General features: G+C 33.2%; 3 protein-coding genes across 6 annotated transcripts; all 3 read right to left on the bottom strand.

Annotated features, from left to right (window-relative positions):
- Positions 1-962: 962 nt before the first annotated feature.
- On the bottom strand, positions 963-3,940 carry LOC129286219 (ervatamin-B-like). Its single transcript, XM_054922229.1, has 4 exons — positions 3,442-3,940; positions 2,487-2,698; positions 1,294-1,428; positions 963-1,187 (listed from the first exon to the last, which is right to left on the bottom strand). The coding sequence occupies exons 1-4, from the start codon at positions 3,938-3,940 to the stop codon at positions 963-965; spliced, it is 1,071 nt and encodes a 356-aa protein (XP_054778204.1).
- Positions 3,941-4,936: 996 nt separating this feature from the next.
- LOC129286218 (uncharacterized) lies at positions 4,937-8,735 on the bottom strand. The gene is given in 8 exon segments (XM_054922228.1): positions 4,937-5,542; positions 6,211-6,539; positions 6,608-6,738; positions 6,983-7,247; positions 7,335-7,610; positions 7,899-8,048; positions 8,140-8,321; positions 8,323-8,735. Coding segments are annotated over 8 exon segments (2,352 nt in total).
- A 6,165-nt stretch (positions 8,736-14,900) lies between these two features.
- On the bottom strand, positions 14,901-18,114 carry LOC129286621 (uncharacterized). 4 transcript variants are annotated; one of them, XM_054922584.1, is made up of 2 exons: positions 18,032-18,114; positions 14,901-17,911 (listed from the first exon to the last, which is right to left on the bottom strand). In XM_054922584.1, the coding sequence occupies exon 2, from the start codon at positions 17,200-17,202 to the stop codon at positions 15,142-15,144; it is 2,061 nt and encodes a 686-aa protein (XP_054778559.1). In that variant the 5' UTR covers positions 17,203-17,911; positions 18,032-18,114; the 3' UTR covers positions 14,901-15,141. The 4 variants fall into 4 exon arrangements, with proteins under 4 accessions (XP_054778559.1, XP_054778557.1, XP_054778558.1 ...); XM_054922582.1 differs by having other exon boundaries at positions 14,901-17,296; positions 18,032-18,092; XM_054922583.1 differs by having other exon boundaries at positions 14,901-17,210; positions 18,032-18,074.
- Positions 18,115-18,617: the final 503 nt, after the last annotated feature.

Here is an 18,617-nt window from a genome sequence, read left to right as displayed (position 1 = left end):
ATCGTTCAAACAATTTTTTTATATTGTCATTCTTAAAACTTGTTCTTAAATATAGGTCTTGTAAACAGTTTCATGAAAAAAAAATTGAAAACATAGTCAAACAAGGCCAACTTTTATCTTTTTATTAAATAAATAAAGGGAATTTATATAAATGTCGATATAATTTTAAAAAAAAAGAGTTAGATATTTAGTCTTATATGTTTAATATACTTTTGTCTATTCAAATCAAAACAAGTAAACTTTAAAGTGTTAATAATATTAAAAACAATATTTTTTACAGAATGAATAATATATCAAAAAATCTACATATCTTAAGTTTTCTGGTAGATTACATATCTTGATTTGAAAACAAATATCTTAAGTAAGTATATATATATATATATATAAGGCTTAGTGTATAAGATTTTCCCCCTTTTTTTAATAGTTGAATTGGTTTTTAATACATTTCTCTGTTTATTTTTAATAGGTAAACATATGTAATAACTCTTTTACCATATATATATATATATATATGTATGTAGAGAGAGAGAGAGAACGGTAAAGAAAAAAAAATTTCATTACAATTAAGAATCACAGTCTTTGATCGAAATTTCTATAATCCAAGGGCCTAAATTATCATTACCTTGCTTATATATCTCTTATCTGTTGTTCTAACCATATTCCGATTAATTAATGTATCGGACAAACAACCAATAATCATCAGTTGCTTGAGTTCCTAAATAGTCTTAGTTCATATATTTGAGCAAGTTTTAAATTCTCTGAAAGTAAGATTAATAAATTTATGTGAAGTTTTCCTCTTCTCGTGTTTTTGCTCATTTTATTATTTTTTTATAAAACATAAAATCTTCTCTCTCTCCAGTTAAAAAAAAAGGTAACCTTCATGAAATTCGCGGATTCTCAACTTTAAAGAATTTAAATCCAAAAGAAAAAGAGGTTGACAATGTAATTAATTAGCTAGTGCACTAATTTTTGTTTGGATGGTAAGCCCAGGCATTTATGGAGCAAACTCCACGTGGTAACTTTGTGTTTCTTTGGAGAAAAATATAGCCTTTCATTCCCCAATCTTCTCCCCACGAGTTCTTCACGATCCAATAATCTTTGCCATCTTTTGAATCATATCCAACTATCAGAGCAATATGATTTGTATTGGTTGAATCCTTTGGGCAACTGTCACCGTCATAAATTCCCTGGTGGTGAAGTGAAAAAAAAAAAATAACTAAAGTGATTTCGAGAGAAAAGAGTAAAATACACACAAAATTATTGAATATAATGAGTGTTGAGAGAAAAACTTACACTATGATAGAATTGAAAATCTGTGGCATTCAAAGACACAGTAATAGGCTGCTCAGTGGTGGCACACAGAAGAGCATTTTCCGTTGGGGCTACTTTTGTATACCCATTAATTTTCACGTCTCTATGTCCATTATGCTTCAGAAAATTTCAAATTAAATGAGAACCCACAAATTAGTCAAAGAAAAGATATCAAGATCATGTTTGCTAAACTATAATATTATTCTTATCTTAAAGGAAGTGTTATAACAACAACAATAAACCTTATCTCACTAGATGTCTTCAATGGTGGAGCCACGTTGAACCCAAGGGGGCGGATGCACCCCCTCAGCTGGGGTCATGCACCCCTCATCTGGGGTCAGTTCAATATGTGTGATGAGGGAGAGAGAAACTTGAAAGTGTCTAAATGTTAAAAGTCATGCCACATAGGAAAGAAATATGGAATTGTGCACCTTGTGTGCACCTTGCATGGTTTTTCTGCTGCACTGTGTTTGACAAAAAAGTTACTTAACTTGCAATAATCACCTCCTTTCTATTCATTTCACTAAATACTTTTTATTTTATATTAAAAATGCAAATACTTCTTTTTATAACTAGATTGTGTAAGATTTAAGCTTTTATGGCTTCTATTATTTTGATATTTTGCACACCCTTATTATTTGACAGCCACCTAGTCTTGATTATCCAAATATATTTAATTCAAATAGCTAGGTTTTTCATATATACTATATATATAGATGTGCGTTCTAACTTACAACCTAATAAACTTTAAACATAAATTGTAAACTCACTAACTCGAATATGCCATTATTTTTTTTTATTTTACATATATCAAATAAAAAAAATCTTCACAACAAGTTTTTTTAAATTATTTAGTTTTTTTATTTCTCATATTCAATGTTTTTAAAAACATGAAATCACAACTATAAGATATAAAATTAAATTTTAATTATTAAATTTTATTTTTAAATATTTTTAAATTATATTGCACCCCCTAAGCTAGGATCCTGGCTCTGCCACTAGGTGTCTTAAAGGAAGTGTTATGTTAAACAATATTTATCCGTAAGTTATCAATCAATTTATAAGAAATGATGAGTTAAATTAAAATAAAAACAAAGAAATAAAATCAAAAATAGAAAATTAGCCGGAACAAATTTGGACAACTAAGTTCATACTAAAGAAATTAGAAGATATACCCTTTTGGCAATACAGGTACCGTTTTTAGCAAAGTAAGGATAATCAGATTCTTTACTGATCCCACCATTTGTGATAACCCACTCAAATGCACGAAAGGACCATCCATAAACACAACCTTGGCTTATGTGGTCACAATCTATGAGTTCTTGTTCTGAAACAGAAATAAGTTTCCCTGTCTTTATTGCATTTATTGATACCATCGCTCCCGTGGCTGCAAATGCCCAACAACTTGCTATACAACACCGTGAAACAAATATATTAAAATTGATATAAATATAATTATGGGGAAAATAAAATATAATTCTGTCCTATTCATATGAGACCCCTCCCATTAGTCTTTAATATATATAAGACATTCCCAAAGTTGAATCTTACATGGATAATATGTAAGATATTCCCAAAACTTAATGTAGAATTTTAGACTCATTTACAAAAAAAAAATTGCAAGTCTAACCATCTCCTAATAATTGTGGGAAAAGACTTATTATTTTTGGAAAATTACAAAAAAATTTACACTTTTAAATGATTTAACTGTTTGTCCTTAATATAAGTAAGGCACTCAAAAAGGAGTGGAGGAAGTATTAAATTACACAATCTTCTTTCAAGTATTGTTAAAATTATTTGCTCTCGTCTTATATATACAAGTTACCTTCTAGAATAATTTTGTGGTCTTAAATATAAGTCATTTTACAAAAGCTTGTTTGGCATTAATAGCTTTATTTCAAATTTGCCCTTCCTCTCATCAACTTCCAATATGAGGAGACAAAGAATGTTTGTTTTTAAATATGGTCCTTTGCAGGGGTAAAAAGGAAAATCAAAACAAATTTTAGACAAGTGCAATTATATAACTAACTTTTCTTAGTTATTATGAGTTAGTTATAAATAACTTATAATTAATATCAAAGTGAGTACATAAATTATGTCTAGGGTGATTGTTTGATCAAACATACTTACCACAGTTCTTTTGGTTTTTAACTGGAGTCACAACTCCTTTCTTTCTCCAATCCATGGTAGGAGGTGCTGCGCAAGAGAACTTCTTCTTCTGCGGTTTACTTGAGCTCGTGATGGCGGCGACCGCGTCCGCAGAAGGCATCTCTATTTGGTGTAGGTACGTGTCTCTGAACTCTTCAGTACTCATATCAGCAAACTTGTTGAGACCCAAACGATGGTCAGAGAACGAGTTTGACCTCTTAGCATTCGTCTCTGTAATGTGCTTTAAATTCCTCTGGAATATCTGGTACCTAGCTTCTCCCTCTTCAAAAGTTGTGTAGATTTTTCCATGATAGTTCCTCCATAGTGGGAACAATCCATGGACTTGTCTTTCATCTGAAGGGAACTTGTCCAGATTAGGACCTAAAATATATTCTTGAGAAGGAAGCTCAAAAGAGACACGTATAAGAACAGAACCCCAGATCAAGGAATTAAGAAACAACCTAGTATTGCAGAAAACCATGCTTATTGTTTGTTGTTTCAAAGTACTGAGAGTTGAAACATCAAATCAGCTTGCATGGACAAGGAATCAATGATGAAGATTGCGTGTATATATATAATTCTTTGAGAAAGATTGTTTATATATGGAATATTCATTCGTTTGTCTCGTTTACTACAGAATTTCTTTATTTTATCATTTATTTTAGTGAATTCCAATAAGCTAAAGGTAATGTTTTCCATTCCATGCAATAATACCAAGAAGGAACTGATTCCCACCTATCTCAAATCGGCAAAATGATGTTGCATGTGTGTGCGTGTGTGAAATAGAAACAAAGAATAGACGATAAATTTAAAAAAGAGAAATATTTTATATTTTATGCAGGAATCTTTCATGGCCGAATGTATTTTGGTTAATTCCAATATATCGTTGGCCTGGTTTTAGAACAATGTTTTTCGATGACTTCATAATTTAATTTAACTAAACCAGTGTGCTTTTCAAATATTTTAATGGAATGCCATGGAATGTGAATTAACGCTGTAAAGAAATGCCTCCTGAAATTACAAAATCTTGACATCGGCCAAACTATTTTCTTATGAAGTTAATCGAGGACAACATTAAAAGTCAAATTTAGTTAGCGCTTACGAAAATTAGTAAAAGTTTGCTAATTGTAAAAAAAAAAAATTATAACTTTCCAAAATTACTCAAAATCAAATTAAATCCATTATTTAAGCTCAAAATAGTGATAAAGATAATGACATTTTTAAAAAATGACTCACAAATGTTTCATTAAATTTTGTAAAAGAAAATCATATATTAAGAATCAATGTGTAGGATAATATAGAGAGAGAGAGCAGATAGAGTATTTGTCAAATTCCTTCTTTGACTTCAATTTGAGATCAGGAAAATATAGAAATTTCATAAATTGAAAAAGTTGCTCTAACTAAGATAGCACAAATAATTGATCTTTTCTTTCATAATTTTCTCAGCTTATTTTCTTCTCATTCAAAGATGAAGCTATCACGTGGCCTTGTAACCACGTTGCGGCATTTCAAGAAAGATGGCCTTTAAGAAATCAAAGTAGAGTGGAAACTGTGCCAATACAAAACATGTGACAAAGAGGGAAGTCACCACATAGAGAGGAAAAGCAGCATGGTGAAGTTGATCCTTGAGGAGGAAGAAATGTCCAGCACAGAATGACACCAACATGGAAGCAATCGACATAAGCAACAATGTCAAACCTAAGAGTAACTTCTTGGGCAAGTCTCTGTAAAAGTCTTGCTCTTGAAATCGAGATGTGAGTAATGATAGGAACGTCACCACTGCCATGATGGAGCAGCATAAGGCTATGAGTGATGAGATGGCAAACGCTTGGAATGCCGGCTCCTTTTTGAGCACTGGATAGCCGGAATCTTGATTGATGCCGCCAGGCACAGTGGCTGATGTAGCGAAGGCCACCGTAGCAATTAGCGCGGCCACAACCGAGCAGGATTCTGCAGCTTTGTTTAGCCAGTCGCCACCACTTTTCACAAGGCCCTTGTGAGTTTTGGTGAAGACTTCTTCTGGAGTTTCGTAATTAGAGTTGTGTAGTGGAAAGAAACCAAGTGGCATTGTTGATTTTACAAACTGCATATCCAATATTATTAGATGTAATTCAGAATTAAATATGAAACCAGAAGTTTCGAAAATAGAAAAAAAGAAAAAATATATATTTGGTGGACTAATTTATCTTTTATTATATTAAATTCCTATTGTATGAAGTTTTTTAAGATACGTGTTTGGAATATTATTTTAGCCAACCTATTTATTTAAAAATTTTTAAAAATATTAAATAAATAAATTTAAGTAACTAAAAAATTTAAAATATAAATTAAAAAGGTAAAAATATATCTATTAATTTTTTTTGATAACATTTATATTTAAAGAGAGGTATTTTGGTCAAATATATGTAATTCAACAGTTAACTAATAATTAGGTAGATGAAAACAATTTTAAGGCAACGTGGAGTAATTGATTTTTTGTTAGTGGCCAACTACAATTTGAAAGGAGGACAAGGGCAATTTTAACATAAAGGTAGGTGAAGTTTTTGCTAATTTAGTTGCCCCCACTTCTCTCAACGTAGGTAAGTACGCCCTGCTATTCCTCCTCTGATGCTTAAAATGTCAGCCTTTCATTTAAAAGAATTAGGTGAAATTTCTGTGACCTAATTTTGAGCATTAGAAGGGATAGCAGAAAGTGCAACAGAAACCCCCAAATCAAAGGGCCAGCTATTCTGATCAGTTTCTCACCCTTACCTCATACCACTTGATTTCCCATTGCATTTGAAGAGCTTCGCCGGGAATGAGCAAAGGCCTGTAGTCACCGAGTGTGGCTGCCAAGTGCAATGCACTGTTACCCTCCTTATCTACCTGACGAAACATGCTCTCTGTATACAAGTTCTTATCCATCAACAACTTATACACTTGTGTTTGCCGGTGTTCTACTGCCAGTAACACCATGTTCTTCTTATCTCCATTCTCCTCGTTAATAGCCTCCGGTGTAAATTCCAGAATTTTCTCTATTATCTCCATCAAACCGTTCCTCGTAGCCACTAGTAGCGGCGTCTCCATCGCCCCACGGCCTTCTGTAGTAGGATTTCAATTAATGTGAGATGCAATCTTCAAAAGCTTTAAGGTTATTCAATCTTTTTACCTCTGTCCTTTATGTTGCGGAGCTTGTTGCCTTCATGAATCCAGTTACCTAGTCCGTCCGATTCTTTTCTCATCGGAATAAATTCTATTTCATCGTGGTCCAAAGAAGAGGAGTCGTCCTCCCAAAAATAGCTGTGATAGAAAGACGGCACATCTTAACCCAATCTCAAAATTTAAGTTTATGAATTTTTTTTCTTTTATTTTATTATTAATTGTTAAGGTCAATTTTTATCTGATAGATTTCCCACCCCATCTTAACTCCACTCATATTTTGATATCTAACAGTAACATTAATCAATCTTCTTACCTTTGTCTTTTATACAATCTCCATTCAAACTCTCCCCAAGTCATACAAAATATAAATCAGCCTTTTTACCTCGGTCCTTCATGCTGTCGATCGAGTTTGTTTGTTGGGGCAGCGATGCTGAGAGGTCTCATAAAGCCTTCGTTGTCTACCGGTTTGATGCCAGGGCTTTTGCCTTTCACTGAAGATAAGCTGAGGGGTTCGCACCCATTATTCTTGTACTGATACAAGGAAGCCCTACAAAGAAGTTCCTCAACTATTTGGACGGACCATGTATGACTCTCCTTTCGTTGTATCTTCTTAAATCCGTCAGATTTTAGCAAGAAATATCCAAAGCCTAATAGGCATAAATCGAGCGTGTCATGTGTTGCATCATGTTTAACATGGAACGTGTCAAATATACACAATAAGTTAGCTAGCATACCCTTGGCAAAGAACTTGATCAAATCGCAACAGGTTGTGTAATTAGCTGGAAATAATGGATTCTCCGGCTTACCCCCATGGCCAGTGATGAATCTTGAGTTTGCCACTTCTTCCGGATCCCCCACTTTGTCTCCATCAACTTCATCTCTTTTTCTTACAACCTTATCAACTAGAGGTTGCAAGAAGCTGAAAACATTCCAACATGTATCCTCGACAGTATTTGGGCAACTTTGTGGTTCATATGTTAGTTGCACCTTAAGCTCTTCAACGATTATACCTTCCCAGGCCAAACCGAAAGACAAACAATAAGGCATGTATATTGGTATAATATTACTACATAATAACTACAAGCTAGGGTTCTGAAAAAACGTGTAAGTGAGCTTAACACCACGTTTAACGTAACCCAAAATCTTAAGTATTAAATTTATGTGTTTTTTCTACTTATATATTTCTTTTTCAACTCAATGTCATTCGATGTAAGACTTTTCTCCATATCAAGTCAAGCCAACTCACACTTAACATCCTAATAGAACCAAGTAGATTTCCATGATAAATGCAGGCTTACAGTTATAAACGATGGTCTCTATTCGTCCTAGGCGGCTTCCACTTCTGAAAGCAGAAGGCTTCATTGCTAGCAGATGGAGAGGAGATAACCCAACCTCGTTCACACAGCCCACAAGATCTGGATACAGGTGAATTATTTGAAATGCAAGATCTGCAGCCAATATACATACATGTTTGTGTATTGAATTAAATGATGCTGTTATAATGTTCATGGAATTATAAACAGTTGGGAATGAATTTACCAAAATGGTCTCCGGCTATTGCACAGTGAAGACAGGTGTCGCCATTGTTCCTTCTACAGTTAACATAGAAGGCAAAAAAGACGTGAGGATTTTGCGCATAATGAAGGCAAAGAAAAGCTTGTTTTTGGCCATAAAAAGAAGCCAAGAAGAGAGGTGTTTCGCCCTTGACGTTACGCTCATCCTAGTGAAGGGTGGACGCTAGCAATTATGTGACACATTCTGTCATTCCCATTTGCAGCAGCTAAATGCAATGCAGTGTTCCCTCCAACATTACGAGATCGCAGAATTTCTCTAACACCATAATATCTGCTTATTTTTTCATAATGCGTCACAATATCCAGTATCTGCTTCACCACTTCCTCGTTCCCATCAGATACTGCTATCTGCAACGCAGTGTTTCCTGACAAGCCATTAAATCTGACCTTGAGAAGACTTGGATCATCCTCGTACATCTTAAGCACCTCCTTCCATTTTCGATGAACAACAAATCCGCACAGTCGTTGTTCTTTTTCCCGCCTGAGCTTCTTTTCTTCCGCTTCTGGACGAGTATAGTGCTCCATAGTTTGATGAGTTAGTTCGATGTATCCGTGACTCATGGTTTATAAAGGCTAAGAAAGGCATCATTAATAGCTTACAATTGGGCAAAAGCTTGCTTGGTTATCAAGTTATTCCCCGACCAGATGAAGGCGAAAGATGATAAAGAAAAAGAGAAGAGAGGAAAGGAGGAACGTTTACTCTGGAGATTAACGTTTGTGCAACAATGTGCTTCTGCCAAGCCTATAAATCACATCCCCCAACATATATATAAACACACAATAGGATAAAAAGATAAATTGGCTCTTAAATTATAGGTACAAAAGTATCTTGGACTTTAAATTCATTTTTAGTACAATTATTTCCTTAAATTTTTGAAATATAATCAAACCCCTATCATTAATAAAAATTAATTTTGACTGTTGGTTGAATAAAAAAATTATAAAAAAGGACCAGTAAAATTTTTGGACGTTTTCTATAATGTTTTGGGTCTTATTTGTGATTTATAGGTTTTACACTGTAATTTCTTGTCCTTTTCTCTAATTTTTTAAATCATTTTTTATCATTGTTTTAATTAACTAATTGTTAAAACTAACAATTTGCTAAATGTCAAATTGTACCAAAATGAGTTTAAGATCTCAAATACTTATAAATCAATTGTTTAGGACCCAATTTGTTCATCTATCTTATATACCGCAACAAGTTTCATATCATATAAATATGTGGGGACACTCTTTCACTCCTTTCACTTACTTTTTTTTTTTTTTTGGGCCAACTCACTCTTTTCACTTAATTGTGACTTAGGATTTATGAAAGGAATGAACAGCCTTCTAGGGTTTTTTTTTTAGAATAAAAATAAAAAGCTAAATCATACAAGAAAAGAATGAGTTTCGGTAAGTAAGCCCAAAATACTCGTCTTATGACATATTATATTTTAACAATCTTGTTTTAAAAAGGAAAATATTATGTTTTTAGAGAAAATAATTTTTTAAAAAATGATTGTGGAAAAATATTTTAATAAATAACAAATCTTCTGATAATTTATTATTAATTACAAGTAATTGATTGACTCGTACATTCCGCAGGGACACTCTCTCACTCTTTTCTTTTCACTCAATTTTGACTTGAGATTTAGGAAAGGAATAAGATGTTTCCTTTGACTAGTATGTATCTGTCTTCCCAAAGAAGCCTTCAATTTCTTTTGGAAAATAATAAGAAGCCTTCAATACTACATACAACTAATATTGATTAACTGGCATTAATCCCTGTGCATTTGCACGGTGCCGACAAAAATATCAGTAGAATAAACGGTAATGATAAAATAGAAATTACATTAAATATCATGGATAAACGTCATTGTTTTCATTTTATATTCATCAGGAAATATATAATTTGAAATCTTCTGCCACAAATCATTTGTGTTGCAAATCACTACAGCCTTTAATTTGTAATTATTTGTTTGAAGAAGTCTATGTAATTGATGAAAATTTCATTGTAATGCCTTCAGTATATCTAATGTTACATTGCATTCATTCTAAGTGTAATTTGGCGTGAAATCTTTTGCCACACAAATCATTCGTGTTGCAATAATCACTATTACCAATAACATTAAAAAAAAAAAAAAGAGCATATTGGATGCTTCTTCTTGGAAAGTTATGAGTACAATGGCAACTATGTAATATTACAGACAAATATTGGACTGTTAGTTTAAAAATCATTCAATATGTGTTTAGATTTTTAAGATTTTTAATTGAATTAGATAATGGACAGTTAAATAACATAGCCGTCCAGTTTGGCTAGCTTACATTGGACATTAAATAATATAAACATTCAAGTAAGGACCATGATTTATTATTAAAATTTTAATAATTTAAAGTGTGCAATTGTTATTATGGGATCTCTACTTATCATTTTTCCAAATATAAAGTAAAAATAATAAAGATTTATTTATTTAGATTTGATGAAGAATTAGAGTCTAGATGAATGTATCATTCCTTTTTTTCTCAATTTTTTTCTTTGAAAAATATATTTTAACAATCTTGTTTTAAAAGAAAAATATTCTATTTTTAGAGAAAATAATCTATAAAAAATGATCATGTAGAAAAATATTTTAATGAACATCAAATCTTCTCATAACTTATTATTAGTCACAACTTATTGATTAATACCTAAAAACATACCCACACGTTTGATTCATAGAAAAGTTAGTAATGAAATCGAATGATAAAAAATAAACAAATAAAGGGAGAATTGCGTTCAAAAATCAATACAAAATTATTTATTATTAAAATAGTAACAGAAACTTGTATGTGAATAATTTTTAAAAAAAAATCTTTGAATTCTCCCAAAAAAACATTAATTAAGACTCTCGGAAAGAAAATTATTTATAGTATTTTGTTAATAAAAATAAAAATGAATGTACCAAAATACCCTCAAGTAGAGACAGAAATAACGGGAGAAAGAATGGATAAAGTATAATTGTCTGGATTATAATTCACATGTTAACTAGTCAAAATGACCACGAGAACATGTCACATGACTATATTCGTCTTCTGAGAAAATATTCAATGTGTGCTTGCTCAAAATGCAATACAGATACCATAACCAGAACATTTGCTGACATATTAGCAAATTATTATCAAGTCCAAGCATGGACCATTGGGGGTTCAGTTTCAGTGCTGAGTAGGTCATGAGCACTATTGTGCTTGTCACCAAACACATGAATTAACTAAAAATAATAATAATAAAATCTCTTTAAATTATGTAAATGATAATTTAATCCCTTAAAATATTATAATATTAATAAAATATTTATGAACCTCTTTGTCAATAATTTAAAAAAAAAGATCATTTTATTTTTATTGATAAATTATAATTTTTTATACAATTTTTATGATTTTTTAAAAAAAGTTATAATTTTTTAAATAAAATTTGTGAATAAATTTTATTATTTTAAGAACTTATTTTTTAATAATAGAAATTACACTTGATAAATTATAATTTTTTTCAATTCTTTTAATTTACAAAACAAAAGTTATAATTCCTTTAATAAAAATTATAATTAAGGATTATTATTTTCAGTAAAGGTAAAATAATTTTTTTTAAAAAAAAGTCTTTAAAAACTCCATTAATATTATGATATTTTAAGAGATTAACTTGTCAATTTATATAAGCGGAAGGATTTTATTATTATTTTTTCATAAGGAAGAAAGGATCTTGATGGTTGATTATATTCAATCTCAGCCGTTCATTTATTTATTCCTCTCACCACGGACTTCAATGTTCCCTGCTTCCAAAATCAGTTCGGCATTCACTTGGCCACCTTGAGTTCCCCAATCTTTAGTTCATCTCATTGGCAATTTCTTTCTCCGTTGGATCTCATTTGACGCTTTCTTTATTGGCCATCATCATCGCAGCTCTGGATGTAATTTTGCTCTTTTAAGCATTCCCTTATTGTTTTACTTTTCTCTTTTCACCGCTTCTGATGGGGAAATCTTTGCGTCTTCTTATTTTTTTTTATCAAATATTGATTTTTAGAATTATAATTGTTCATTATTACTAAATTAATGGTCAAATATGGAAATGATTGAACTTTTTTCCCGTTGATATATGATAAATACATCAATGAAAGCTTATTATTACCTTCTCAATCTCTGTCTGTGTGTAATGTTATTATGAACAGTACTTTGACTTGAATTAAAGATGTCTAAATTATAGTTTGACAATATAATCAAATGAGTGTAGCACATATGGTAGCAATTTAGATCCCTAAAACATCAATTCCTGAAGGTATATATAGACAACATCATTTCGGAGTGGACAACTCCTTATTGATGCTCAAATTCTTCAATGATTGGTCTTATAACTGCCGGTTGTGAAGATACCTTGGGAAACAAGGAAAAAAAGTATGACAATATATATTATGATAAAGATATGATGTAATTTATGAAGTTTAACAAACGTTTCTGCGATTTATACAACTATGCTACTTGGTTATGGTGGAAGAGCAAAAAATATACCATGGTGTTTGATTGTGCTGTTAATCAAGACTTGCAGGGTATAGCAAGAGGAGGAGACATTTATAACACATACAAGCAAAGAGGGATATGTGCTATTATCCTATGTCTGCACTCAAAGCTACTGGAATATAGCAAGGAGAGGCTTTTGTGGGTAACATGGATTGTCAAAGTTTAAATGCAGGAAAAGAGGTTCTGTTTAGTTATATTGGAGTGATTTTGTTAGATGTTGTGCCAAATCAACTGTGCAAAAGGGTAGTAATCTGTATAGTGATCTGTTTTGCACTTTGTTTTAGCCAGTTTGTTCTGTGCAAAACGGTAGAAAGCCCATGTTGACTTGACTTTATTGTGTAATCTTTATTGAGACATCAATGAAAGTTGTTGTAACTGTAAGTTACAGCAATTTAAAGTTCATCAAAATTCAAAGCAAAAGAAGTGGCAATGAAAGCAAATTTAATTTTCCAACGTTTCTATGTAGTAAGTTATGGCTTGAAATGAACCAAGAACTAAACCTGCAGCAGTTTATCAATAAGTTATGGCATGATAACAACTAAGCAAATTTCAATAAGTCATGCAGAGCATTTGGAGGGCAAAAAAAAAAAATTGCATTTACTAATAGATTTAATGTGCTCTGCTTAGGGAGGGCAAAGTTATATTTAATGTAGTTCTGGAAATCATTAAGCTTATAAATTTAGCTTTGTGTTCTTTCTTGGCTGTTTATTCTTATTCATTGGTACGACAGATTATAATAAGAATGTTTAAACTATCATAACTTAAAATTTCAGATGATGATTTGTAATTTGTTGACAGTAAGACCCTTCCTTTTGTTATATTTATAATTCTATTCCTCAAATACAAAACCGTGTCTTGACAAATACATATACAAAACTCGTCTTAAAACGCAACACGTTATTTCAAACAGCATATAAATACTAAATAATCTATTTGTTGTCTGCAAATACCTGTGTTTCAGGGAAAGAGGATCCATGAAAAGTAGAAATAGCCTTCTGAGTCCAAAGTCAGAATCTGTCTGTCAATTCTGTGAGAATAGCAACTATGGACGGTTCAAGATAAACCATGTCCTTTTTGCCAAAGTTATCAAGGGATTCTAATGGCAACTATATTGCCACAGTTCACAGTGTATACACTGACTGTAATTCTGTGGCAAACTTCATGCCATGGTCCGAAAAAGAGCAAGCTTTTTAACTTCAGTATTCTCTTAAATTAAACAACTAGACATACAGTATTAGCAAAGAAACCCAAAATCACAAATCAAAAGTAAAGCTCCGAGTGAATTGCCAAAGATAAAACAGAGGACCTCCAATTTCATCCAGAAAAATTGAAACACCAAGTAAATCTTTCGTCTGTCAGGTGAGTGATGTATCAATATAAGAATTTTATCCACCATGTCAACAGTGGCTTGATAGAAGTAAATGCACTTCTTAATTCCATTTCAGGAACTTCAATCCCAGTATGAGCTAGTGGAGAGGTATGAAATTTTGATCCCAAGGCTCTCTTGGCTGGACCACCATCATTTACGAAAGTCATTGAACCAATTAAAACAATTACGGAACGAAAAGCAAAGGATGATTAGCAAAAGGACTCCGAGGAAATATGATAATTATTCATGAGCACGACAATTATTGTGCCTTAACAGGACAAACAAATGAAGTTCTAAAGTGCAGCAATAATCTGTTGCTTTTCAGTTCAAACAAAAGATCTATAAATGCAAGAAGCTAAAGTGATACTGCAGAACAGGACAACCACCAGAAGTAGAACTGGACACATTAGATATTTAAATGATCACCACTCATTATTTGTAAGAGAAACATAACAAGTTATCCTGCAGCAAGATTGTAAAAAAAAAAAAAAAAAAACACACACACACACACAAAAGAAATTAGGCTTGTAGTGTAAAAAGTTGGATTTGAATTTAATAGTCAGGTGTGGAGATGCATATTCGTTTAGATTGTCGAATGTGTCCTAAGTGAGCTCGAAGAAGGTTCACAAGTAAAAATGCACATACAAATCACTCAAAATTTTGCAAATCTTAAAGTGAATCAAACAAGGTGGACCTATTACATCACATATCATGTTACGAGATATTTAAATTGCTTATGCTTAGAATGCCAATTGAAAATTGTCATATTTCCTGTTAATAACAAAAGTATCGTATGAATTTTTGTTTATCTAATTCTCCAATATTCAATCACAAGTTGAATATTTTATTATATTTTTATTTCTTCAACCACCCAGCCAATATCCTCCCTTGCAAGGATCAGATTCAAGATAATCTCATTGTACATACATTAAATTTTACACCAGAGATCTAAAATTCTAGTGTCAAGTGAAACACAAATTTGATGAGTACAAGCAGAGGTCAACTCCTAAAGACCAACTTTTAACATGTTAGTCTAGCTCTTACCCTATGAACGGACAACGAACTTCAATCTTAATCTTCAAATAATGTGTTCTTGTAGCATGACGTCCAATCTGAATCATCTCTTGAAGCAACCAGACCAGTTCCATCAGTGCTTATAGACTCGGCCACTGAACAAGATACCAAACCTGGAAATATTTCTTTGCCCAACCCCTCAATTCTCAGCTCTTTATCATCAGTTTCAGTGGTTTTGACATCACTACTCAACTTTTGATCAAAATCTACTTTGTCATTGACTTTAGGACCATGATAGATTGATAATTCATTGCTATTACAGTCATTAGCAAGTTCTTCTTCATCTGACAAGCACTTGCAACAATCAACGTCATCCATCTCATAAAGTTGGCTCATTAACCCTTCCCTCCATGATATCCTCATTTGGGACTGTGATGCTGTCTCAATTGTAGAACTCGATAACCAAGGAACCTGATCATCCAAAAATTTTGGAAGTTTACAGAGATCAATTGAATCAGAAGGCACAGTAGAACAATCGAATCGGAAACTTGAATTAACAGAATCCTCAAATGGCAAAGACATGAAGCTTGCTGATGGAATAACTTCACCTATGGAATCAAGGTCAAGCTTAGGACCATTTTTCTTCAGATAGTCTCCATGAACCCATGGCACTCCAACATGGATATCTGAACTGGAGTCTGACTGTGGAGTTTGAATAACATTTCCACTACTCAAAGAATTGAGTGAGAATGGAGAGTTCTCTTCAATAGGATTGAGTTGAGAAGTTTTGCCCATTCCTGAGCCACCGGCCATGCAGCTGGATGTTGAATTGGGAGAAAAGAACATGGGTAAATAAGAAGGTGATAATAGGGAATCTGAAAATCCTTGAAATTCAGAGAGCCCACTAGGAGAAATTGAACTAGTTGCTTTTCTCCTGATACAGTAACCCGCACTAGACAAATCAATGCTATCATTTAGGCCCAGAGAAACTCTATGGCCGGATGATGGTGAAGAAATGGAGCCAAGAGCGGTGGACTCTGCTTGCCCCTGAACTTGACTAGCTCCATTTTCAGATGTCCCCGTGACATCTTTATTCCCATTCTTATGAGGTGAACAAACCCAATACATTGAAGCTTCACTTGGCAAAGGCAACAAAGAGGTGCTGACATTGTTGACCATGCCCACCATTTCTTTCACATTCTCATCATCAAGACTATCAGCAGCCACATTATTAAAGTTGGGGTTGTCCTCTCCGACAATAAGAATGCCTCTAGGCCTGCACTTTCTCTTGTCAGTGACACCAGAAACTATATAGCCAGCACCATAACAGGCTGGTGTAGTAGCTGAAGCCAAAGAAGAACCACATTGTATCTCTGGGGAAACAGAGTTTTGAATTGGAGGTGTTTTGCTCAGGCTTGTGTTTGAGTTCTCTTTAGCATCCCCTTCATCACCTACAATATCCAAATCTGAGTCAAATGCTCCTTTACTCAAAGGAGTCAAAGTTACTTCACTATGACAGGATTTGACCTGGGAACACTCATTATCTTTGTCATTTATCCTCTTGAGTCTATCTTCCTGTAGCCTTGACTGTTCAGATGCAGGTGGCAATCTAGGAAGAAAATTGCAGTGGTCATTCAGAACAGAAGACAACTTGGATTTTTGGCCAACTTTAGAGCCAGATTTTTTCCCGGATTGCCACTGGTAGAGGCATGGGGGATTCTTCTTAAATTTCTGAGCCTTCTCGAATGCAAACTTTTTAGTGTGCTCCCCACTATTACCTTTTGCAAAGTTCTCTTTTGCTTTAGGCTGCCTCAAAGGAGGCACATTGGGGATTGAGTTTGGAGTTTTGGAGAGGTATTTTGGTCTACAGGCAGAGGATTTTGAAGAAGGAGAAGGAGAAGAAGCATGGGAGAGGAAAAATCGGAGGCAACCTCTTGAGGCTTCAGCAGAGACGCTGGAAGAATCACTGCTATTACTGCCACTAGAAATGCGGTTCAGATCCTGCAACGGGTTCCGAGGACTCTGCTTCCTCCTTTGCGCTGACTTTGCAAAAGCTCTTGGAGGTGGCGCTATGGCAGGAGGCAAAAAAGGTTTTTTCACTGAAGATCCTCGGCTCATGGTGAACCCTGCAGGTTCTATCTTACATTAAATTGACCTGAATGTGATAACAGACTGCTTGCATAAGGATAACAATTTTGGAACTCTCTCCGATCTGTACATTTTCCATGTAATGTAAGTATACTCAGTTGCACGAAACATTTAGAAGCTAATTCAGACTTTCAGCAAATCAGGTAAAGCAAACATTTTAATGAAGAAAGACGTCTGAATAATTGAGATATCTACAAGAAACTTATTGCAGATGAATGATGTGTTTCATTTAGTTCTTAATAAAATCATCTTGGAATTGTAGTAAAATCAGCTGGACTGAAGTGTAATGTAAGAAAGAAAAATCACATATAAGAAAAGAACACACAATAATAGAACCAAATAATCTTCACTAATACCTTTCCCTTTTTTTTGCCATCAACTAATTCCTTTCCTAATTACATAAAAAAGCTACAAATGGCAGAATCATCATAAATGAGCGGCCGATAAAGCCGTGCCAATTCATTAAAAAGAAATGCACCACAAGAAAATTAGGGAGCACCAGGAAGTCTAAAGTTCACGACATCAAACTTCAAGAACTAAAATTTATAACGTCTTGATAGACATGGTGGACCACTGAAATGTGCTTCATTCCAACATTGTTGAAAGACCAAAGAGAAGATGCAAACATTCTGGGCTGCATTTTTTCCCGAAGAGCCAAACTACTTCAGATCACGGTGTACTAAAAAAGACATTGAAGAAGAGGGGCAGAGGCATAAGATCCTAACACTATTCACCATTTCGATCTACGAGAGTGAAAGAGAAGATGAGAGGGAAAAGCAGAGATCTGAAGATTGCTTACTTTTTGCCAAGCAGTTAGTCTGAAGACGGAAGCGAAAAGCACGGTGCTGATGAAGTTAGAGAGATCGACAATGACGAAGCCGCTGAAAATTCAAACAAGAGATTAGAGGCACCTGGAAACAACGTCGTTTTGTCAAACGGAAAAGAACACAGAGCTCCGCTACCAGTACGAATAACGGTGTCGTTTTACAAAACAGAAACAATTTGTTTTCATGAAAACTAGCATAAAAAAGTATTTATATATCTAACTTTGTATATTTAAAGATATATGTTTCCAGTTATCCAGATACGTGAAGTTTTTATATAACACCGTTGAATAATCACTGAAAATGGTTTCACTCATTCATGCCAAATCATGTACGTTGCTAGTTATATTTTTTCACTCTAAATTATTAATCATATTTAAATAAGGTTTTATTTAATTTTTTTAAAATTTATTTAATATACAGAATTAAAAAATAAAATTCCAAGTCATACATATTATTATACTTTTTTTATTTTATTCTTTATTCTCAATCTGATTTGAATTTTATTTCCCTTTTCTTTTTACAAAACTTTTGGTAGGGTTTTATGGCATATTTTATTTT

This window comes from Prosopis cineraria, unplaced genomic scaffold (assembly GCF_029017545.1).
Source record: "Prosopis cineraria cultivar Desert tree isolate PC_DT_omini unplaced genomic scaffold, ASM2901754v1 PC11, whole genome shotgun sequence".
Classification (NCBI taxonomy): Eukaryota; Viridiplantae; Streptophyta; class Magnoliopsida; order Fabales; family Fabaceae; genus Prosopis; species Prosopis cineraria.
Note: the sequence above shows the minus strand (reverse complement) of the source record. Positions and strands in the feature narration are given on the sequence as shown.